General features: G+C 41.8%; 1 protein-coding gene across 3 annotated transcripts in view; it reads left to right on the plus strand.

The window, feature by feature from the left end:
- LOC150077672 (adenylate cyclase type 3-like) overlaps positions 1 to 25,029 on the plus strand; it is a 376,378-nt gene that overhangs the window by 111,475 nt on the left and 239,874 nt on the right. For all 3 annotated transcript variants that reach the window (XM_090384272.1, XM_090384271.1, XM_090384273.1), the window contains exons 2-3: positions 8,459 to 9,201; positions 20,397 to 20,546. In XM_090384272.1, the coding sequence (XP_090240398.1) occupies positions 8,542 to 9,201; positions 20,397 to 20,546 (810 nt within the window). In that variant the 5' untranslated portion in view covers positions 8,459 to 8,541. The remainder of the gene's footprint in view (positions 1 to 8,458; positions 9,202 to 20,396; positions 20,547 to 25,029) is intronic.

Consider the following 25,029-nt stretch of genomic DNA (forward strand, 5'->3'; position numbering starts at 1 on the left):
ACTGTCTTTCCTCAATTTGAATTTATGTCCCCTCAGGCAATTAATCCCGGCAAGAGGAAGAATCCCATCAGCATTGCGCTTGCTCAAACCATTCAAAGCCTTATACACCTCAATCAGATCACCTCGCAGATCAATGACTAGACAGTTAATCAAATCTACCGTGTTTCCGGGAAACATGCATCTCGGCCCTTTGAGGTTGTTGAGACTGTTTCTGAGCGGGAGCTTGGGGTTTAATAAGCTTCTCCCGGTAATTCTGGGAGTTTTCATGAGATCTGTGATATCGGGGCGTTGATGCGTCCTGTGATTTTCCTGGCCAATGCAAGACGGTTAGCTGCCACAATCTGTTCTTTCTATGGGGTAACTTTGAGATTGGTGTAGAGTTGGGCCTTAGAAATAGTGTATTCGTTGCTATTCCGCCGGTTGAGCCATATCAGGAGCTAGTGTTCAAGCCTAAGGAACTTATCGAAATGTGTCGTAGCGGCAGATGACCACCATATGGTTGCTTCACATAAAGGTATGGAATAAAGACATCAGAGGACGAATTTCTTGCCGAATTCAGCATTATGTATCCTCGTTAGTTCCTGGAGCATTTTCTTGGCCCCTCATCACCAAAAGAAATTTCTGAAGCTAAAAGTAAATAAGGCATCGTGCAATCGCACCTATCCAGTTACAGTAAAAGAGGAAATGTCATAATTATGAGAGAATCTTGGATTCAGGGGGGTCTCCACAAGCTGGTGAGAGAGAGAGAGAGAGAGAGAGAGAGAGAGAGAGAGAGAGAGGGAATCTCCATTGGATAAATGACCGTTGCCAGTTATGATCTGAGGTGTATAGAAGACAAGAAACGTTGATTCTGTACTTTGAAGGATTGTTGACGAGGAAAAGATCAAACGAATGTGATGCGTGACAAGGCTGTCTGCTATTTTAGAGTAAAGAGAATTTCTACAGGCGGATCAAAGTCACTCACTAGGATGTGGTGGAATTTCACGCTACAATATCAGCCCATTCTCATCAACAAACCATGTCGTAAGAAACGCACTACTTACACATGCAGTCGGCACCACGAATTATTTGGGTGGAAAGTATACGGAATAAGCTGACGAATGGCCTTTAACGGGAGGCTATAAAATTTCTTTCCATTGTTTCCATTATACTTTCACGTGGTTGGAGAGATTTTCAATAAATGAACAGGTTGTGCAAAGACATTACTAATAATAAAAAGCCTCAATTTTCAATAGAAAATTGGCGCCACATGTGAATCATAAAAACCGCCAAGGAAAGTTACCTCACTGTTAGAAAAGTTGAGCTGGAGAAAGTCGAGTTTAAAAGAGAGGAAGTCAAAGTGATCATTGAAGTTGATAGAAATAGCGAGAAAGAAAAAAAAGAAAGAAAGACAAAAAGAAAAAATTCCGGTTTAGAAAGTCTCTGACAAGAAATATCAGAGGGGATATATGTGGTCTATTATACATTTGGAGCAAATGGAATCGTATAGCGAATAATTAGAACAATTGAGATGAGTGGTAAGGTGGAGACAACTTTGCTTTATCCTTACCAATGGTGAGACTTTTAGTAACCATGGCCATATCCTCACGTGCAAGATCTAAGAGTAGAATATCTAGTACATTGCTTACTAGAAACTTGAAGTGATGAAAACTATTTTCGGTCTCCGGAGAACAATTCCAGCATCTGCCCATCTCTTCCATCACACAATATAAATGGTGTATTTTGAGATTTGAGTGGCATTATGGAGAAATCCAATACACTTTGCATTTCGAGCTGCACTTTAAAACGATTTTCATTGGCCTACCACCAGCCGAACCTGTTGGGGATCCCTAGGAGGAAACTGGATCAGCTCGTGTATAAACTTGTTTTTACTTTTCCATTTGAGGATAGATTCCATGGAATTTTCCCCTAAACAGCACCACGCAGTTGTACAAACTAGACTTCCTCGAATTATGCAGACTGACATTATTAGTATGGTATAATCTGTACCGGAAGAAAGTTATTGCTGTTGATTTTTTTAGGTGCATCACGTACTTAAACCGTACTACGCCATTGTTAGTATGTTTGTAGAAGTGTGGATATTTACGGGCCGATTTACATGCTGAAAAACCTGAAATAACTCATGGGTGGGGAGGGACCCTACTCACTTCGCCTGAGATCGGCTAACTACAAGCCCGAATGGAGAGGGCAATCCTTTAGAAGTTACGTTGAGTCTTGGAGAACACCACTTAAAAAAGAAAAGAGAAGGAAAACTGGAAAATCAATGATTGGACATGGTCCGAAACTTCTCTGAAAAGAACTAGCAACGAACAGACTCTCTATGGTATGTCTTATTTCCCATGCACTGGTAATTTATTAATCATACTCCAGATGAGCTGATGGGTTGAGTTTCATCAGTTGTGCTTTGCTTTATCCTTACCAATGTGTGGGACACAAAGCAAAACCCTTGGGTCGATCTGTAAAGGCCTTCATGGATTGGCTAAGAGATATAACCGCACTTTTTATCGGCATTAATTAAAGATTGATGAAATGCAACTTAGCCGAATTCGCCGATCCCAGCAGAAATGCAAAAAATTAAACGATCCATTTACTGTTAAACCTACCAAGAACAGCTTGTGAAGTCAGATGAGGTTCCCAAGTATGTCTCGCTTAGTATTGACTGAGAAAATTTTAACAAATTTTCAAGGTGTGTTAGGAAGGAACCCCTGAAAGTTATTCTTTAGTTAGATATTTTGTTGGGTGCTTTTTTTTGTCACCTATTATATTCGTCTAACAAAAAAATTTAATTCCAGCTTTAAACGTTATTCTTTGGTTGTTAAGTAGTTGCATTATATGCAACCGTGCCATTACTTCATACTGTATTGGTACGCTATGCATATATCGTTGTATTTTCACCGAGGAATTTTTAATATAAATGGTGCGCCGAGTACAGAGTAGTCGACAGAAAAGGGACGGCCACAAAAAAAAAAAAAAAAAAAAGGACGACCACGGATAGCTAAGATCAAAAAAGTCTACCATTTGGTGATGACCTCGAGAATGTTCAATCTCGTGATCGCGGATGAATTATGTTGATCCATCATACGACAGGAGGCGATGACCTATACACTCAGTTTCGGCCCTTAATGGAATTCTTGAACACAGAAATTCAACTGCCCTTCCTCTAACTGGATTAATTGTGAACATTCTCTCACCCTCTCTCTCTCTCTCTCTCTCTCTCTCTCTCGTTTCGATTTTTTTCATTCTATCAAGAATCCGGCAAAGTAATGAACAGCCTTCCAACACGTACTTCTTCCGAAGCGAACAAACCGTTGCCTAGCAACCACCTCCCCCCCCCCCCTCACCACCAAACAACTTCCCAGTGAGCGGCCGAATATCGCCATTTAGGGCGACCGAAACGGAATTAAAATGGGGATTCTGGAATTGAAAGGAATTGTCGCTCGGCCTCGTTAGCCCTGCCGTGGTGTGATTACGAACCCGGGAAGGGCGGTTTAATTACGGGGGAGCCGAAACCCATTACCAGAATCATCGAAGAAAACGGAATGTGGAAAATGTGAAGTTTAGCTGGGTTTACTCGAGAAGAAACTGGTGGCAGATGAAATCTGTTGTCCGATGTTTTGGCAGCAGCCTCAGAGACAGAATTCACGTACAGGGGAAGGTTGCACGGTGGTTGCTCGCGGAGGAAGAAGCGGAGGCTTTTGTGGTCCCTCCTTAAAGGTCTTTGTAGGCGTTTAGCGATGAAAGGAATATTTCGTTAAAAATTAAAACCATGTTTATCCTTTAACGAGCTTTGTGTCAGCCTTAGAGGTACAAATATTGCGCTCACTCGTGTACATAAAAAAAATTTGGGCGCGCGCAGAGCACGCATAGCGGAAGTTAAGTGAAACGTCTTAAGAATCTTTTGAAACGTTTATTATTTCAATGTTACAGTAGTTTAATATTTTACAATTGTTTTACAAAGTTTTACAGATATCTCTTTTGTACTCAATGGAAATGGTTTCGGTGGTCGCATTGCACGTATATGTGCTCTACACTCCTTACAACGCTCACTATTAGTCTTCGGCATCATCAATTATAAATGTTTTATGAACTACAAGAGAATGATGAAAGAAATATTTTGTTTTTTGAATTTTTAAAATTGGACTGCTAGAAGCTGAGATAGAGCGATTCAAAATGTAAACGCGTGCGAGTTACACCGTGGCCGCGCTGTACCGGTACTGATCTCGTGTCGCATTTTCGTTGCGATTTTTGTCATTCCACGGACGCAGATTACTCCCAAGTGAAAACTGCCTGGGGAGCGCCTAAAGAAGTTTCACTTTAAAAGGAATCAGTGTCCTCTTACCCTTGAGAAAATGGTGAAAATCACACGACCACATATTAAAGAAATCCTCTTCGGACATTGATCAAAGTATTTTAAGCTTCAAATGATTACACTTTCACGTGGTTCGACAGATTTTCAATAAATACAGTTTTCTGCCCAATCTGCTCAAATACAACTGTCCTGTTCTCAGATCGCAAAGACTAATCGATTATGGTGGATGTAGATGTTCCAAACCAATAAAATCGTCATGCTAACTTGCTGTACTCCAATAATCGTTATATCATAGAGTTAATATTACTTCTCGCGATCTCACTTTCAAACATTTTTATACTCTACTCTAGTGAACGTGTTGATTTATCGTTTTGATAAAATGTGTTGGCGACCATCAGGTCGTGCGTTTGCTACAGTTCGCTCTTTAAATCATTACCATAAATGGTAATGCAATCACTCACTGTGGCATTCACTGGATCTAAACGTTTCGTAATTATTCCGCTCTCCATTTTGCAATTTAAATCTGCCTTAGATTAATTTAACAGGAGGTATCAATATATGATAGTGATTGCTTCGTTCAATTCCACAAAGAAATTCCATTAGCATCATAATTTACGATAATGCGAAGTTCATTTGTGAATATGCAAGTTTCTTCATTTTTGCTGCATCAGCAATCAATCTATTACCAATTAATTTACTTATTTACAGCTATACATTGCAATAACTGCCCCATTAAGAGTTTATTTACATGGTATGAAGCGGCAATTCCATGACAACTGTAAAGTTTTATTAATAGTACTAACTAGTAAAAAGCTAACTATACCCGGTGTTCCCAGGTAGATATCCTCACAAGTCCAACCGGGCATCATCATCATTATCAGCCATTTTCGAACCACTGCAGGATGAAGGCCTGTCCAACAACTTTCAGGCTCCTTCTGTTTTGTGCAGTGGCCATCCATTTACGACTCACGAACTCATGAATTTCATCTGTCCGCCTCCGTTGTTGTCTTCCATTCTTTTAGGTGAGTGCCCAAGTTTCACATCCATAAGTCATGATGGAGAGTATACTTTGGTCCATTATTTTAAGTTTCAAACAAATTGGGATATTGCTGCTCAGTATGTGATTATACTCGTATTTCCTGAATGCTGTCCATCCGAAATTTATTCTTCTCTTGACTTCCAACAATTTATCATTTGTACTACACTGTCTATCTACAGTCCTATGAAGGGTTTTTCAGTTCGTTACCCGAGTGACAAGTTTCTTTTGGATTAGTATAATGTGGAGCCTTCCAGCTTCTATTTTTCCCAGTCCCTCTTCTACCCATTGCTCTTCTTTCTGTTTTCTGTATACCGAGTCTGTGATTGTTTCTTTCATATATGTGTTCAGTTTTGTCAAGATGTCTGGAGCATCTTCTCTTCCATATGTGCAGTCCCATCTGTAGGTCTAGATGGTGTACATCATGTGAATGACAATTTTTATTTTTCCTAGTTTGAGCCACAACAGGATACTCTCGTTAGTGGTGGGGCTTTCTGTGAACAGTGGTTTTGCTGTTTTTCCAAATTTCAGATGCCACCTTGCAGTAAAGCATGAGGTGTTAGAGTGTCTCTGGTTCATTGCAGAAGTGGAATTTGGCTGGGTTGCCACCGGTATGCCTTTAGCAGCGGCCCACATTTTTATGAGTGGGTAGGCGTGGTGTACTTTATAGAAGAAGGTTTTAATTGTCTGCCTCATTGGTAATTTAAAACCATTATTTAGAACGGGTGACAATTTGATTCCTCCTTCGATTCCCCCGTGTTGTGGTGGTGGTAGTACTGCTCGTGATAGTTGAACATGTTTGGTGTCCGTTTGGTGGTTCTCTGGAAGGTGCATATAAATCTGTTTAGCATATCTTTCTGCGCGTAAAACGGAACATAGGCGCTCCATACTTTCTTGTCTTTGTATGCTCTCTCCGGGATTTTGGCTCACTGAATGAAGTTTTCAAGTGGACATTGTTCAGTCCGAGTCTCCCTGCTTCTATATCATGGTAAATTGTTGTTCGTCTCATTGGTTCGACTGTTATGGGTTTGTCTGTTGCTGCTGCGTTTTCTGCTGATAGTTGTTTCATGAACGACAGCATTTCTTCTGTGTCCGATTTCTTACTTTTTTTTTTTGCATAAATGATTGACTGTAGTGGTTGTGGAATGTTCTGATGAGGTCTTTGTCTCCTTTTATTTCCTTCCCGTTTAATGGTCGAAATACTTCTCTTTTTGCATCTGTCCATTTCCAATAAGTATGCAGAATTTGCTTTTCCTTCATCATTCTCAATCGTTTTGATTCTCGCCCTTAGTCATCCCCCTTCAATCTCCTCCATTTCTATTTGTTTTAATTTTTCTTTTAATTCGACTATGGCCAGTTTATTTTGTCGAAGATCTCCTTTTTTCTCTTGCTTGCGAGTGTTTTTGATTTGCCTGTTTTAATTGCTGATTTCTCACTTCTAATTTAAAGATATGCCAGGCTGAAATTGGGTTGTCTACTGTGTTTATCTCAAATAAAATGTTTTCGATTTCTTTTGCAAATTGTTTCTCGTTATTAGCCGCTGGTTAAATTTCCACAATGGTTATTTTCTGTTTATGAAGGTTTCTTCTTTGCATTGTCTTTGGGTTAGTGCTACATGAACACTGTGATGACCACTATACGATGAAGGTTCGTGAAATGCATTAACGGAATCGCCATATGTGCGGGGAAGTAAATTCTATGAAGCCTGGAGACGTTGGTTGGGGAGAAGTGAGTGCATTCTCTTTTCCTTGGAAATACCACTCTAAAAGCATCAGTTAAGTTGCATTGTTTAATTGGTAAATAATGGCGTTGATTTTTACTTTAGCCTTTCTTGGTCTTTGTGGACATCTTCAATGAAGTTCGTGTCACCGGCAGCAATAGTTGTGTGTTTCGGGTGGACGACTTCTCTGATCGTGTTTTGTTGGTCCATATATTTTTATGATTGAACATGGATGCGTATGTGCTTCCAGGGCAGTCATCGCTTACGTGTTCTATTTTGTAGCACTTTTCGCATTTGAGCACCTGACGTTCCTTTCTAAGGTGACCTAGTTTCTTGCATCGGAAACAAGATGGTGGTCTTCCTGGAACGACGACTGTTCCTGTCATTCGTTGAACCTTGATAACATAAGGAATGTTTTCAATTTTTGCATTTTCATTTAGCTCGATCTTTATTTTCTTTTTATTATTAAGGACATGTGCCCAATCTTTGTCCTTAATTAGCGAAATATTATCGATAGCATCGATTCTTTCAAAGAGCATTGCCACCAGACGGTTTGGAATTTGTGGCGGTAACCAGTGAATGGTGATATCAAGTTTTCGGGTTCTATTAATCGATATTATTTCACATTTTTGGTTTCTGGCTTGGAGAGTTTTGAGTGCAAGAAAGATTTCTTTGGTAGCGTGCTGAACGAGATGAGAAATACGAAGTTGTATTTTATACTACCAAGATGTCAAACTTCAGAAGCTTTTACCTGGTGTTTTATGGCGTCAATGATGTCCCTTTCTGAGTAGGGTGCTCCGGTGGGATTGCATTTTAGACACGGGATTTGCTACACTCGTCCGAAGTACGAACTCGTAGATAGAAAAATCTTTCTGGTTCGGTGTTTAGGTGTTGATTACAAATCTCTCTCTCTCTCTCTCAAATATTACTCATAAAAAGCACGCAATATCACTTTCAATTACCATTATTTCTTTGTACTACGATAGATGAATTCGGCAATGCAACTAGTCATCTTCCAACACATTTTAACTTCCAAAAAACAGGGTTCCTTTGCCAGTCACTTTACCAAAATGGGAAAATTTCGCTTACGAATATCCCATCACGTTTCGACTGTATTTTGAGTTTCATCATGGACGGTGTAAATAACTCTCCCTCAACTCATGTTATCCTACGTGATGGGAATTTTTTCGAATAGCTTTATGTCTTATTAACTGCCACTATTTTTAGAAGCTCGTACCAAGCAAAGTCCTTCCACGTCTTGCTGAGCACTGTGTTAGCTGTGGGAAGGAACTGGGCTTATAATGGATTGGTCCTGTATGACAGTGAAGTGTATTTAATAGTTGCAATTATTCTCACGCCGGGCTCAACTCTGTTTATCGATTGTATCTTTCAGGGTTTGCGGTGCCATGGGTCAAGTGACGGGACTGACTGCTGCCGTCTACCATGATTTGTCGTCGTGACGAATAAACTGTCAACATGGTCGTGAACCACGTCGATGTGGAACATGGAAAGGCGTCGCTAGACGGCGCTACTGTGTCTAAATGCGTGGAGGAGGTCGACAGGGACACCGAATCTTCCCTGAGAAGGGGAAATGTGGAATTGAAAATCGACCGCAGTGGCCTCCAGTGGTTTCTGCCGCAATGCATCCAGTTCGCTTTCGCCGACCCGGAAGCGGAAGCGCTCTACAGACTCTTCTACAGTCGCGAGAAGCGAGGGAACTCGAAGACCCTGTTGTACGTGGTGATCCTCGTGGACATCGCGCTGCTGGTGTTCTACTCGTGCACGTTCTCGCTGATGGACGCCCCTCAGGTCGCCTTCCTCGTGTTCGTTTTGGTCTTCTGCGGTGTGTTCCTGGTGCTGCGGAGACTCAGGAAGGTTAACAAGAGCGTGTGGGCTTTCGTCCCGTACGCGGCCTGGCTAATCCAGCTGGGTCACATCGTCTGTGACGTCAGCTTGTACAGTGTGCCACGCATGCCCAGTGATTCGGTCTCGTGGATGCTTCTCTACACGTATATGGTTTATCTGCTTCTCCCCCTGAGGTTGGGGGTTTGCATATCCCTCGGAGGAGTGATGGCCTTCCTTCACCTGTTGCTGGTTGGCATCCTTCCCCCTTCGCAGTACTACACCGAGTACCAGGTAAGACACCCCACTTGAACAACATTTTCATTGTTAAGTCACGAGAAATTTATAGAAAGGCCAAACAAAAAATGAAGATTAATAATTCTTATTACGCTTTCATATTTCTCAAAATGAAATCATGTTACAGGTAATGGACAAAAAAATGGAAAGTAACGTCAAATAGTATGGTGTTGGAGCGCAACGTGAGTCCAGTGCATACGTCAGTCGTGCCATAGAGTCTACCAGTATCTGAGTGCCAGCAGGAGGGAAACGTCTATTTGCCCCCAAGAAACGGGATCCATTTCTTCTTGTTCGATTGAGATGGAAAATGATGCCTCAGACGTTGTTCCAAACCCATAGATAGACTATCGGATTTAGATCTGATAATTGCGATGGCTATGTGAAAAGTTCAGTCTCATGCCTCTCAAACCACAGGGTCACCACCTGTACTCTGTAGATTGGAGAATTGTTAGCCTGAAAGACAGCACTCTTCGTGAAAGAAATGAGTGACCACTGGATGAAGATGATCAATAAGGTCATCGTTAAATAGCGACTGGCATCAACCCTGCCTTCTGACAGAATCAGTTTATGCAAACATTACCACGAGGAAGTATAGGAGGATTCGTCGGACCATATCGCATTCCTCCACTGCTCAGGAATCCACTGCTCGTGCTCTTTGCATCACTGGACATGAACGTGCGTTGTTAGGTTTGATGGGTGGCTTGTGAAGCGCAACTCGATCGTTATAACCAGCTGTATGGCGTTCTGGACATAATGTTTTTTTAATATTTTGCATGCTTCATACCTTTGTCAGTGGCATGTAGTCGCTGCTGTTTAGCATAAACCTAACGCTTTCCACAAACCTTGGTGTTTCCATTTTTTTTTGTCCATTACTTGTACGTTTAAATTTGTATTTCATACTTTAAGTTAAAATCCACAAACAAAAAAAAGTAAAAATAAAAAATGTTCTCTTTGTATTGATTCCAAACATTGTTCTATAAATTAAATTATTTCGTTAAAAGTAATTTTGTTTCTTGAGAGCAGAGTTCTTTCCAAGAGTTCTTTCTCACTCTGTTAAAGGGAAAATTGCATGAGTAGTTAATGCAAGAAAATGTATCTGTTGATACATGGTTTTAAATATATAATATCGGTGTAAAAACAACATAGATAATAGGAGGGCTGTTCAATACAGAATGGTCATAAATTTTTACGAGCAACCGTGCTGCTTGCTATTTCTAGCTCAGCTGCGGAATTTAGGACCAAACCAAACTGCATCACATAGCAACTGTTCAGTTGACTCGTGAACATGGTGTGACCTTAGCGGGGAACTGTTTTCTACTCTAAGATTTTGTTTCCATCTTAAGAAAATATCAGTTGAAGCCATTCCTGTTTTTTGATATTCAAGGAACAGTTTACCAGTGCAACGTCATATGACTGTCACAGGACCTTACTGCAGAACTGTGCTGCACACTTTGCGGGATCACATTCTTCGCAAATGACTACAACTGCACGCAGGTGGATGGATGCTGCATCACGACAATGCGAGACCGCATTGCGCGTACTGTCATCGAGCACTTTACCAGCATTAATGACAAACGTGTTCCTCATCCGACCAACAGCCCTGACCTTGCACTCATCGTTTGCTTTTTATTTCCAAAGTCAAAGAAGGAGCTGGGAGAAAAACGTTTCCAGTGGTCAGAAGAAGTTGTAAAGACGTCGGGGAAAATTCTCAAATGCATATCAAAAGATGGCTTTCACTGGGTTTTTGAAGAATGGTAGAACGTTGGAATAAGTGGATTTCATCAAATGGATGATTGTTTTGAAAAGTTCATAAAAATATGGATGTTATTGTTGTTTTTGTTATTGTGGTAGGATTTTAAGAGCATCGACGACTAAGCTCATATTGATCCGTATATAATATCTCTGTTGAGTGTGTTCTGAGGTCGATTTTCTGTTTGTTAGATGAAACCATGCTACCCTTGCCTGAACCCCATTAACTCATTCTCGCTGTGAAAAAGGACCATAAAAATTCCTCACGTCATCGACGCGACTCGAACTCAGGTCTTTTCCACTAGGCGTGGGGGGGACGGTGATTATACCACCCACGAGGGCAAAATGGGGATGATTAATAAAGTACACTGGTGTGCAAAATTTAAGGACGAATCATGTTTTCACCTGTAGCTTCTCATAGGAGTGGCCTGGATATGGGAAAAGCATACCAAAGGAACCTCGTGAGAAACAGAAATGATGAAGGAAACAACACCGACACAACAACGGAAACAAAACGGTACCGAGGGACTTTATTGAAAAACGGCAACAGAGCACTGGCTGCCATGATACAGATGCATCACTGCCAAAGATGGAACAAAGGGAAGAGATGGTCTTCAGTAGGAGATATGGCCACCCCTAATGTCGATGCAGGCTTTCCACAGCTTGTCTATACTTAGAACAATGTTGTTGATAAGTTCTTGTGGTAACATCGTCCATTCTTCTGTCAGCACCATCTTCAGCTGGTGAACATTTTCTTGTTGGTGTGGACGTGCCACTAGGCGTCTCCCCAGAGCATCCCATATGTGTTCGAAGGAACGGGCAGGCCAATCCATACGAACGGTGTCTTCACTTTCCAAAAGCATATCAACAGCTGCAGTGCGATGGGGTGTGGCGTTATCATCCATAAACACGAACTCGGGGCCAATGACACCTCGGAACAGACGCACATGGGGAAGGATTATCTCAGTACAGAAGCGTGCACCGATTACATTACCACCGCCTTCCAGTATCTGGAGTTGTGTACGTCCATCCAAGATAACGCCTCCCGAGGCTAGAACACCTCGACCGCCATATCGATCCCTTTCAGTGATGTTTGCGGGGTGATAATCTCTTGCCGTGTGACAACCTCTCGCCATATCAGCTGACGTCCAGAATTGCTGCTGAGACTGAATCTACTTTCATCAGTAAAAACTACCTTAAGTAAAGATTTTGTTGTTGTAACCTTTAGAAATAGTGTTGGTCCTTAAGTTTTGCACACCAGTATATGTTGTGAAGAAAAATATTGTCATTGTTTATTGAACAGCCCTCGTGCAATTTTGCTGTTTTTAAACAATAAAATCAAACTTTTCTTTTGATAGAGTTTTAAAGTGTTCTTTCTTTAGAATTCTCTTTGAAGTTTTTAATTTTCTTTTTCTATGCTTTTATTTTTATGTGCTTAAATAGATCAATTTTCATTAATGGAATTCAGATTCGGTGTTCTTTTCATAGGTTAAATCCGTATTAAAGTTACAATTAATTCGACTAAGACTTTTTTTTTAAGGCATTGTTTTTGCTGATTACAAAAATGGCTTCAAAATATTCTCCCGAAGTCACGATGTACAATGGCAGGAAATAAATTAGAACTGCATTTGAGAGTTTCCTTTTTCCCACAGACTGGCACCACCTGTTGGCCTTCAGTCATTAAAGTGTTATTAATTGCCCCAAGAGAAGATGTTTATTGTGTGGCGAGTCGTTAAGCTGAACCCTTGGGATATTGACAGCAGACACAGGTGGAACTTTCACGTAAAAGACAACCATACTTCGGTGTTGCAGTCGTCAAAAGGACTTCAGTACTTCCTCATGTCAGGAAATCTGCAGCGATGTCGATGGCTTAATGAAAGTTGTAGGCTCCATGCATAACGCTAGAGTGAAGGCTTCTAATAGACTCATCAAAATGTAGTTGAAAGCGCGTGCTGTTAAACAAGGAAAATGCCTATCCATCCGTACCAATTGGACACTCGATCCAATTTAATGAAACGCACAAAAATATGGAATTCTTTTCAAAAATATAGTAATAGTTATAATCCCGGATTAACAGATTACACATGCTGACGACGTCATCTGGCTCCAGGACAATCCAGAATATCACCACGGGGATGCCAGGAAAGCTAGTTGAGACCAACTACACTGAGAGGACAGAAATCATGGGGTACCAACCTAGTAACGGGTAGGCTCACCTTTCGCCCCGATTGGGGCAGTCACGCGGCGAAGCATTGAGTCCACTAGTTCACGAAAGCGTTCCACAGGTATTTCCATCCACGCTTGCAGCACCGCTGTCCATAATTCCTTCGCATTCGTGGGTGGAGGATCGAAAGCTGGAACGGACCTTTCCACAGCATCCCAAAGATGCTCCACAGGGTTCACGTCCAGTGAACAGGGAGGCAATTCGATGGCGGTAAAATCTGCAGAATCTGTAAAATCTCTTCGAATCATGTTCTAGTCACCACGGCTCTGTGGAGAGGCGCATTGTCCTGCTGAAAGAGTCCATTGCCCTGTGGGTGCAAGAGGACCATGAAAGGATGCAGATTGTCTGCAAGGATGGATACGTAACCTGGACGGTTTAGAGATGTGTCTAGACGTACCAGAGGTACCAACGTGTGCCAGTTGAACAGGCCTGCCCCAGACCATTACCGACCGTCCACCTACCTAAACAGTTCCTTGTTGACATGACTTCGTGCAGCTTTCCGCTCAAAATAACTGGAAAGGGTGCTCATCAGACCAGGCGACCCATCTCCAATCATCCAAGGTCCAGTGCCGATATTCTCTCGCCCAGTTGAACGTAGAGTTCGTGGTGTTAGTAACGGGACTGTGGTGGGTGAGCGGCTCCCATAACCTGTTATGGCTAATGATTGCCTGATGGTCTTGGTGGAGACGTTTCTGACACCTCCCTCCTTGAAGTGGGCGGTGATTTGTGCAACTGTCACTCTCCGGTTGGCTGAAACAATGCGAGACAGACATACATCGACGGCCACGTTCATCCACCACCTTTCCCCACCCACAGCGCGTCCACGATGAGATGTTATTCCGAAAATGGCGTATTCCCGATACACTCTTGATACTGTCGAAGGGGGATAGGGGCATTTTTGTACCACCTCCACGATAGAGTGACCCGGGCACCCACTATCATCCCTCTTACAAAGTCGGTTAACTCATGACGTTTATACATACTGACATCAAATTACCGTCTACATGAATGTAGTGTACATATATACACCTGCCTAGCCATGGGTTCTTCCACTAGCTAGAGGGGTGATTGCGTCGCGTTGCCCAGGAACCCGGTGTCCCATGAACTCTGTCCTTTCAGTGTAGTACAATAAATAAAAAATTAAAAATTAAAAAAAAAATTACCGTTGGACGCAGGGTAATCACCCCAGAGTCATCTCTCCAGGTGACTTATGCTTCTGGGTAGCCAAGTGGTCAGAACATAACTACAGAACGCACACATAATACACACAAACCTACACTTCTCACAAATCTCGCCCTTTTACAGTGGCCTATACTGAAACCGTGCCATAATAAGACGAGTTGACCAGACATAACCCTCATCAACAAGAAGGAAATTGCTTCCTACCCGATGGACATATTATTATTATTATTATTAAATCCGTTTATTAATAGCAAGTGATTGCTTTCACCCCTTTTACACCGCCGACCGGCTAGAAGGGTGTACAAAAATGCAAGAACGGCAATTTTTTACAATGCAATATTTACAAAACATGTTTACAATAGTGCGAATCATTTACAGTATTATTTACAGAATGTAATTATCGACAACTTTAGAAGAGGAAATTATTCACAGTACTGTACCATTTAAAAGTAGATGTCCAACAGCTATTTTATATTTTGGTCATTCCTTCCTATTTATAAAGTTCAAGCTCCTAGTTCAAGCTTTTTCTAGTTCAAGCTCCTAGCTTTTTCTAGTTCAAGCTACTAGCTATTTCTAGTTCAAGCTTCTTCTTCATACTTCTATAGTTCAAGCAAGCTGTAGGCTTCAGAGAGGCTCTTCACTCTGTACTGCTTGCCTTCACAGTATTTCACAGGGTCTATGGCCAATGTATTGAAAAGGGGAACTGCATTGTTCGGAAAGAAGTTCTTCAGACAGCACAGGTTGGATAGTGTAGAATACAACGGTAAGTAGGGATTGTCATTACTGCGTCCAGCACGTGGAGTAGCGATAACTCCGTGAAGACTAGGGGCGTCAATCACGTCAGTTAGCATCTGAGACAGAAGAAGAATATTTCTGGATGCAATGTGAACTCTCCAGGGAGTGATATTTAAGTTAGTATATAAAACAGCCCTGGAAATGGTGAATGCGCTGCCCGTGACTCTGTTCATCCATCGCATTACCAGTACTCGACTGCCAGGAATCTGTTTATGTACGACGTCGGGGCAGAAGACCAGATTGGTGATGCATATAGTGCGATTGGTTGTAGGCACAGCTGGACGTATCCTCCGACTACATCGACGTGGAGTAACCCCGTCAGCTCCTGTCGAATTGTCCACATCGCCGAAAAAGTCATAGTTTTCATGGTCGAAAAATGGTTTTGAAAAGTGAGGCCCTCGTCCCAAGTCAAGCCGAGGTCGGTGTGAGACTTCACTTTCCTTATCTGCATTCCGTTGTGATATGCTGTGATGTCATTTTTGATTCTCTTTTTTGTAAATGTGATTTGGGCTGATTCAGATATGTTTAGCTCCAGACCTATCTGCAGTAGATAGGTTACAAGGCTGTTGATCAGGACCCCGGCTCGCTGATTTATCAGGTGGGTTTGTTCAGGGTCATTTGATTTTATATATAATTTGAGGTCATCTGCATATGATGAGAAAACAGTGTACCTTGCGAGGAAAGGTTCAAGGGCCGCGGCGAACCATAAACCGGACAGGACACCTCCCTGCGGTACTCCCCGCGTTATAATACGCTCCTGTTTGAAGGATTTATGGCTGATGATCAGTTGTCTTGGCGTAAGGATGAGGTTGATGGCTTTTAGCAGGCTTCCTGTAATGCCAAAGTATATTTACAGGATCTAGAGCAGGAATTGAGAGCTTGTCATAAGCAGATGAAATATCAAGGAAGGTGACGTCCAGCTGAGATTTACTGTTGAGAGCAGTTTGAATTTTAAGCAGGGTGTATAGTAAGTTTGTATATGTAGATCTTTTGGGGATCACGGTATGCAGATGTTTGGGTCTATGAGAGAAGCATTGTTGGATTAGTGCTGATAAGATAGTTTTCTCAAACACTTTTAATAGAGTGCAGCCCACCGAGATCGGTCTGAAGTCCTTAGGTTCCTTAGGGTTTCTTCTTTTGGGTATGGGTTGTACCCTGTAGTGATTCCATATTCTCAGGATTGATCCGGAATTTAATATCTGATTAAAGATTGACAGAAGGGGCTCCTCAATGAAGGCACTGCACACTTTAACCATGAATAAAGAAAAACCATTAGGACCAATTGTAGTTTTATTGGGAAGTCTATTGATGGTATTTATAAGGTTTTGCTTTGTTAGAGATATAGTTGAAAGGGGCTGTCTGGAGTGTATGAGGAAATTGCCCAGTTTTGGGGTTTTTGGGTCTGATGGCACCTCGTTGAAAGTCAAAGATACCCATTCCTGAAATACCTTCTCTTCCATATGGAAAACTTTGTTGCATTTGGATGCAATACTTTTGGAGTGATTTATTCTGTTGAGTACCAGCTGCCGGATTGCTTTTCTTTTGTATTTAAGGAGGTTGTCCGCTCTTTCTTGTACATCTGGTAGTCAGCTGAGTATTGAAACTTTTTCCATTTTCTGAAAGTTTTTTGTTTCCACTTGAATGCTTCTCTGACTTCAGCATTGAACCATGCGTTGGATCTGTCAGATAATTTTATTTGCTTGGAAGCCCAGCACCAGCAAACTACAGAAAACATACCAGGAAAATATCAGGTTGTTATTGTTGTTGTTATTTGGTTTTTAGGAGCATTAGCAACTAAGGCCATATTGCTCCGGGATATGCGGTGGTCATTCCAGACCTTTCCGCATCCTCCGTATTTGGTGATGACGGGCTCGAACCCCGGTCTAATCAAGAAGCGTGTGCTACGCACTGCTGCTCCTTCCCACCTGGCTACGGAGGCGCCTGAAAATATCAGGAAGTACAAGATCAAAGATAGAAGGCAAAGATATGTGGCATATGCAACAAGTAGTGACCTTTGCAATCATCGTGTCAACCACCGGCATGCTACCAAAGAGCCTTCATAAAAATCTAGCATCAATAGGCCTCCTAGAGAACACTTACATGGAACTATAGAAAGCCGCGATCCTGGACGCCTGTAGGATAGTCAGAGAGTTCCTCGAGCAATAAAAATAAAAGTAACCGGACACAACCGACCACCCAATGCAGTTGGTACCAGTACTCGTCAGGGACAGAAAAAATCTCAGAATGGAGAATATTGAAAAATATAATAATAATTTTTCAGTGATTTGTTGCACGCTGGCTCTCCATATTTAGAACTTTGGTTTGACAAAATTTTGCTGTCTTCTGTGAATGAGACTGCAGCGCAACGGTGATTCCATTGTATTTGCAAAAAAATGGTTCTCTGGAACAGCGTGTATTCATGGAAAAGAACCTTTAACATCGACCTCTGGTTTAATGTATAAAAGGCTTTTCATTTCCTCTTTTTATCAAATTGTTGTAAAAGGCTTTTAAAAGAGCTGGACAAAGAAGAAGGAAGATCTAATATTAGGAACAAGAATTCCATGGATACAGTGATAAGAAGATAAAACGGGGAATGTTCATTGAACCACAAATGAAAATGTTAATGAAAGACAGTCCTTTTGACGATGTCCTCAATGTATTCGTTTTAGCAGAGTGCATCGAAGGCATTCTACTACAGCAGAATGACTTCGAGGCACTTAAAGGAAATCGAAGTTCAACAAACTATGAGGAGCTTGTTGATCAACACAGTTTTTTGTGCAAAAAAATAAAAAAATAAAAAAAGTGACTGTGAATAACCAGCTGGGTAAAATCAATGCAGATGTTAATAAAAGAAAATGGTAAAGACAGCACTCTGTCACTGTTAAGTTACGCTAGTGAAAAGACAGAATGAAAAGTCAAATAATCCTCACTGCGCATGTCTTAATATTTCGTGCACATGAGAAAACTTTCATATAAATCATCTGTTTTAATTATTATTATTTAGTAGCGTTGTGAAACGGAAGTGCTGTAGCACACGCATTTGAATTGATCCTGATTCAAGCTCAGTTGACTGTTAAATACGGTAATGATTGTATTCTCTTCGAAATGATTAATTTTAAACCGCTTTGACTGATGTGGTCGTACCAGAGTATGAACGCAACGTTTGTTTATTTAAATACAGCCACCAACCATTTCTTGGAGTCGATGATGGCTTTTGAATGACCTTCTGCGCAGAATCATTTTCATGTGATTAGCGTGACTGGTGTTTGGGTAGCGGAGCAGTCAGGGAAGCCAACAGGTTCTTCACGTCTGTTCCGCTTTGCAGGCAGCCCGTTTAACCCCCTCCTCCCCATCCCAAGGCTTGGACTGCTGCCAAGTGGGTTATTGTGGAGCTGAATGTAATGACTTTTCATAAGGACGAAGCTGCAGTGCTTGTTGGTGGAGGCACAGAGTATGATTGGTCAATTGCCTTTCCCTGCGTCTGCTGTGGCTCAGAATTTACAGAACGTTGGAATAAAGGGACGATAACCTGCAAGCTGAAGCTCGCAGGTTATCGTTGAGCTTGGGAAACGTAAAGCAGTACCGGCTGGATCAATTTCACCAACTTATTAAGAAATGTTCATGAAAGCGATGTCGAAGTTGCATTTCCTTTATATCACCGGAATTGTTTATTCAGAAATTATTATTTGGCCAATTCAATGGATTCTTCACTATGACAATGCGCCAGCTCAGAGCGCGATTTCTGTCGCGCAGTTTGAGAAATCGAAAAACTCCAGGAAAGGTGAAATATTTTAAACTCTGATGGCATTGAAAAATATGGTTGTTCTGAATGTTTTTTCAGAATTTTTTTTTAAACAGTGAAAACACCTGTCGAAAGCACATGGATTCACAACGACACGTTCCTTTAAAAAACAAAGTTCATTGATGTGCACCAATACAACTATTAGATCAAGTTGGTTGGATTTATATTTATATATATATATTTTTTTTTTTTAACACTCGTATAATATACACAACAGGCAGCCCATTTAATCCCCCCCATCCCAAGGTTGGACTGCTGCCAAGTGGGTTATTGTGGAGATGAATGTACGTAATGACTTTTCATAAGGACAAAGCTGTAGTGCTTGTTGGTGAAGGCGTAGAGTATGATTGGTCAATTGCCCAGAGAAGAGCGCATAACAGAGCAGAAAAACGACAAGAGAATAAAGATTGTACAAAACATAAAAATAAATAGAAGAATACACTATGTACAATGCAAGTTCTTCAAACGGGAAAAGTCAAATTTAAGGAAATAACAAAAAGGTATTCAAAGACTTCAAGTTCAGCGCTATGAAAAATCGCAAAGAGCAGTTAGCTGCAGTAGATATCATCACATTCACACGAATTAATGAGGACATCTTTAACCCAGAACTCATCCGTCAGCCAGTCAACCTACTGCAAATAGTTCTATGAAACTCTTTCTTGTTCACAGCCATATACAGATCAAACTTGTTCGTGTTCTTCTGAAGAAGGAGTTCCTGGATATCTCTAATCAGAGTTACCAATGTGGAATGCAGCCTTCCGTCTAGTAGCCACCGCTGGAGAGTGAAGATCAGTATGGCATAGAAGAGCTGGCAGGTAGGTTGAACAAGTGAAGATATGATACAACAGTTTTAGATTGAGAACAGTTCGCCAAGCTTCCAAAGATTGGAGCTTGAAGTACGAACAGAGATTCGGGCAGAAGATTTGGTGGTAAAACATGGGATTACGGCTGGAAAGATAGTGGATAAATTTCATCAGCAGCGATTCTGTTTGCTGTATGAAGTGTGCATAGTGTGGGTTGCATATAGGAGAAGCAAACTCTAGTATAGGGAGTACAGTTGCTTTGAATAGGAGCACAGAGAACTGAGGATCTTGAAATCAGTATGTAGGCCGTTATAATTGAATAGTTCAAGTTTGTTCCACTAGGTGAAAATGATTTTATCAACCAGCTAGCTGTTTGCCCACAAGGATCAAAACAATCACTACTTGGACAAATGAGTCCTCAAAGGTTATTATACAACCACCCTGTATACCCACTGAGAAACTATTTTTTTTGTTGTTTAAGCGTGAAACTTTTGTTCTAAATAAGGCGGAGGCGCATCCCTTCCCGAAGAAATGTCGCTTGGCCCCTTACGACACCAGGTAAGAACTAAAACACAGCTGAGTCGCACAACGCGATGCCAAAATATCTTCTTCTGTACTAATCGCCTCATTTTTCCAGCTAGGAGCCAACTTGCTGCTGTTCCTGGGTTCGAACCTCGTCGGACTGCTTTCCTATTTCTTCACCGAAAGGCGCGAGAGGAGAGCGTTCGTGGAGACTCGACAAAGTCTGGAAGCAAAGCTGGTGGTGGAAGAAGAGAGTCTGGAGCAGGTAATATTTCTTAAAGGACATTCGTGGTACTGCCAAGCATTAATTTCTACTTGAGCATGCGCATGTCTGATTGTTGATAATTTATTTATTCCTATGTTATGTTACACTTGTTGGTAGATAACAGCAAAAAGGGAGGGAGAACCCATAAGCCAAAGGCTTTTTAGGGGGTGTTCCCTTTCAAAAAGATATCAGATAACAACTAAAACAGTTCTCAGATTTTACAGGTGTTATTGAACAAAATAAATAATAAATAGAACGGACGTATTTGTACCTTAATTACAGAGTTCATTACTAATTGATTACCAATGAACTTTGCAACTTTTACAAATTAGAATTATGAAAGGGAAAAAAAGTGATGAAATAATTGCATTGAATGTCACAAGCTTCTTGACGCATATTCCTTTAACTTATTTAGATAATTTCCAAATTGGTAATGCATTTCCTTTATGTTTTTAACATTCTGGAGTTGAGCTGAAGGTGATTTGAATCAGACATCCCTGGTGGGTGATGTGTTCAATTAGGACAAGCTCTTTGAGCTTTTTGGACCGGTTTAGTGAAGTGGCATTTTTCATATTTTCAGGAAGGTTATTCCAGGTTTTAGCGCCTCTGTATTTTATATTTTTCGGAAAAGTGTAAGGTTTGCTTCATTTCTTAGATTGTACGATATTTTTTCTTCTACGGTTATGAAAAAGGATCTGAAGAGAGGAAGAAACTCTGGTGTCTTCAAAGCATTGTAAACAAAGACCGCCTCGGCTTTCTATAGCAGTTGATAGATGCTGAGGAGTCTCACTTCCTTGTATCTCGAACTCACCGATGCATTCCAGGGAAAGCCTAAAATTGAACGAACGCATCGATTGAGAATGGAGTTGATTCTTTTCTTGACAGGTGGTGGTACCCCATAAGAAGATTCCATAGGTGAGGTGAGGCTGAACTAAGGAAAGGAATACTAGACTGATAAGGGAAGGGGACACCCAAGCAGAGGCTTTCCCGCTGGTGACGGAGTCTTCTTTCGTAAGGTGATCATCTGTTTATTCCAACTCAGCTCATCATCAAGCCAGGTTCCTAGAAACTTTGTATCATTCACTCTTTGGAGTTCTTTTCCTTTGTACATCATTTAGAAATTTGTATTTAGTGATTTATTTTTCGTTCTAAACACCATATATTTGGATTTTTCTGGATTCAGTATAAGCAGATTCTTTTGAAGCCAATTATGCAGTACAGAGAGCAAGGCAGAGATTTTGAGTTGAAGGTTAGGGTCTTTATCTGTGTCGATGATATCTCCATCCTGATCAGATAGAGAGAGAGATTTATTGATGTAAAGTACAAATAGGATAGGTCTGGTAGTCTTCAAGGGACACTTATAACTGCCTTAAAGCCACCATCTTGGCATGTGTTGTATGGAAGATTTTTTTACTTATTTCGTCTGCCTGAAGATGGGGCCGGATGCCGTGGGAGGAATTGGGGAGAAAGGACACGTGTCCTAAAATGCAGAATATCGAGTCTACTTAAAATCGTCTGAGCCGGTTACCTGCGGTTGCCTTGGATACCACGCACCTGTTTACAGCAAGGAATGGAACTCGTGGAAGAAATTCTAATATTGGACTCGTGTTGTCGTAATGCAACGTCGAGCGTTATCTTTGACGTCAGCAGTGAGGTGACTCGATCGGTTTCTGACAGGTACCAGGACTCGTTTTATTCGTAGACCCCCCCCCCCCCCCGGAAAACGTAGCCGTTTTCATGTTTCCAATTCCGGATATAAAAACCAAAAGCGCCCGCCAGAGTTGCGGGATTATGACCTTGCGCCGATGTGTTAAAACGGGATTTAAGATTTTATTCCGCTAATGAGATGCCGTGGAGGTTGTTCGGGGTGGTGTTGAAAGTAATTGGTTTGTGGAACGATGTCGGCATAACCGTTTTTGTAAACTTCTCAATTCGAGAGTAGAAAGCGTTTGAATGAAGTCCTTTCACCCTCCTCCGAATGCGAATAAACTGCGTCGACACTCGCGCTCACTTTCAGGTCATTAAAGTGTTCGGTGAAAAGGTTCGCCTCGGCAGAGTAACGAGAGGGTTGCGTCAGCGTATTTATTCGCTCCGGAACTTCGAGCAAAGAATTTCTCTTCGCGTAAATCAACTTTCCCGAGCTCCTCCCCCACCACTCCACTCCGAGCAATTTATCCCAGAATATCGGGAACACTCCTTACGTCATGGGCTGCCGCGGATTAAAACTTGGGGAGTGCACAGAAATGTTCTTTTGCGCTTAACGATCGGCGAGTTTCGCAGCAACCCCAGTTGGCGGTCGACAATCCGTTTGCAATGTCATCGTAGATGTGCCGCCACTGATACGAACACGTGTGCAATGCCGGGTGAACGTCGATTACCGTCAGGGGCTACGGAATAGCCGTGGCTGTTGTAACCGCGTCTTTAATATTAATGGCAGGTGCGGCCACACCCATTCGACAACATGAGGTATCGAAATGGCGAAACACCGACCTCTCTTAACGCGATCACGTGATTGGAACTCTCAACACCGGCGAGCGGATCCTTAATTCACTCGTCCAAAGATATAATAACACGCGCAGAGGTTCGTGCATATTGCCCGAAGGAAGGTCGTCAGTGGAGTAATCAATGGAGATCTCGTAGCGGGGTGTGCAGTTCCCAGAGGATTCACACGCGGCCGAATGAATCATCGGACTCATTAGAGGGCACTTCGATGTAACTATGGGGAAATCATCCTCGCTCTGCTGGAGATCGAATTACCTTCCAGCCGGGCCACCTGCCAAACAGAATTTCCACTGCAAGGATTACAATGGGGCTCGCCATGGCACCTTCGAGAAGAGGAAGAAAATGCTTTCTGTCCTCGAGGAATGTATCTATAGGAACCCAGGAAATGTCTGCTCTCATTAATTCCGGAAGGTTGATATAGCAATAAATATCGAGGCGAATTTGTTTGATCGCAAACAGAATTTATGCCTTTCTGCCTACCCCCTCACACACCTAACAGTCTTCTAAATAAATAAGTGGCATAGTGATTATAATCACCGTTCTTTCCCCACTGGATGTAAAGGCCGGGTTCGAATCCAATCAACGACGAAAGGATCTTTTATGATTTTTTTTTTTTTTTTTTTTTTTTCACTTCATGGTTGAATTCATTGGTCTCAGGCAAACACAGCACGGTTTTCGTTTTTTTTTTCCAATAAACCGACCACGGGACATGTGCAATTGCAATTTATGGACAATACACGAGTATATAAAGTAATTCTCGGATGGACCTAACACGACAGATATTTTTTATCTCCCCCAGCCCTAACAAAATTAGTATTAGTAAGGGAAAATCAATCAAAAAAATAAAATTATACATGAAAAAGTTATTAAATACACTCCCACAGGGTAACTACCGGATTCTGCCTTGAACCTAGCCACACTGACTGCTTCTGCAACATTGGAAGGCAACTTATTCCAGTGTTCGACAACCCGCTGTCCATTGCTGAATTTCTTAAGGTTCAGTCTTCTGTTGTTTGTTATTTGAATTTGGTTTTTAGGAGCATTAGCAACTAGGGCCATATTGCTCGGGGAATATGCGGTGGTCATTCCCTGACCTTTCCGTATCCTCCATATTTGGTGGTCACGGGCTCGAACATTGGTCTAATCAAGAAGAGTGTGCTACGCACTTGTGCTCCTGCCCACCTGGCTACGGAGGCGTCTTCAGTCTTCTGCTATTCACTGTTGTCCCACGAGGGACAACAGACCTTGCTTATTCATTCCATCCAGCCCTATATATCTTATATCTCAATCATGTCTTCCCTTAGGCGTCTGGTTGTCAAACTTTGCAGTCCACACCTTCTCAACTGTTCTTCGCAGGTGCATCGCTTTGCACTCGTCACCAATCTAGTCACCTTCTCTAAACCGTCTCCAGAATTTAAGTGTTTTTTTACGTGCCCCCTCCAGACCTGGATGTAGTAGTAGTAGTAGTAGTAGTGGTAGTGGCACATGATGCAAGAAAGCAAGTGTAGGAGCTTATGCAGCATCAGCCAAAAAAAAAAAAAAAAAAAATCACACCATTCCCTCCAAATGCCTGTCCAGTTCCTCCTTAAATTTATTTAACCTATCAACTTCCACAACGACAGATGGAAGTTTGTTCCAGCAATAAACCACCCGCTGGCTAAAGGCAAATTTCCGCACATCTATTCTACCTCTGTCCTTTCTTAATTTGAACTTATGTCCCCGTAGGTTCGTAATCTGAACAAATGGAAGGATCCCATCAGAATTCAGCGTGCTCAACCCATTCAAGGCCTTATAGACCTCAATCAGATCACCGCGCAGGTGCCTAGTCTCCAGCCACTGCAATTTGCAGAACTTAAGCCTCTCTTGGTAAGAGAATCCCTTCATTCCCCTCACCAATCGTGTTGCTCTTCTCTGTACACGCTCAAGCAAATCTACATCCTTCCTAAAATGAGGCCTCCAGACCTGTACGCAGTACTCAAGG

Source organism: Mastigoproctus giganteus, chromosome 11 (genome assembly GCF_048544385.1).
Source record: "Mastigoproctus giganteus isolate SK-2022 chromosome 11, ASM4854438v1, whole genome shotgun sequence".
Classification (NCBI taxonomy): Eukaryota; Metazoa; Arthropoda; class Arachnida; order Uropygi; family Thelyphonidae; genus Mastigoproctus; species Mastigoproctus giganteus.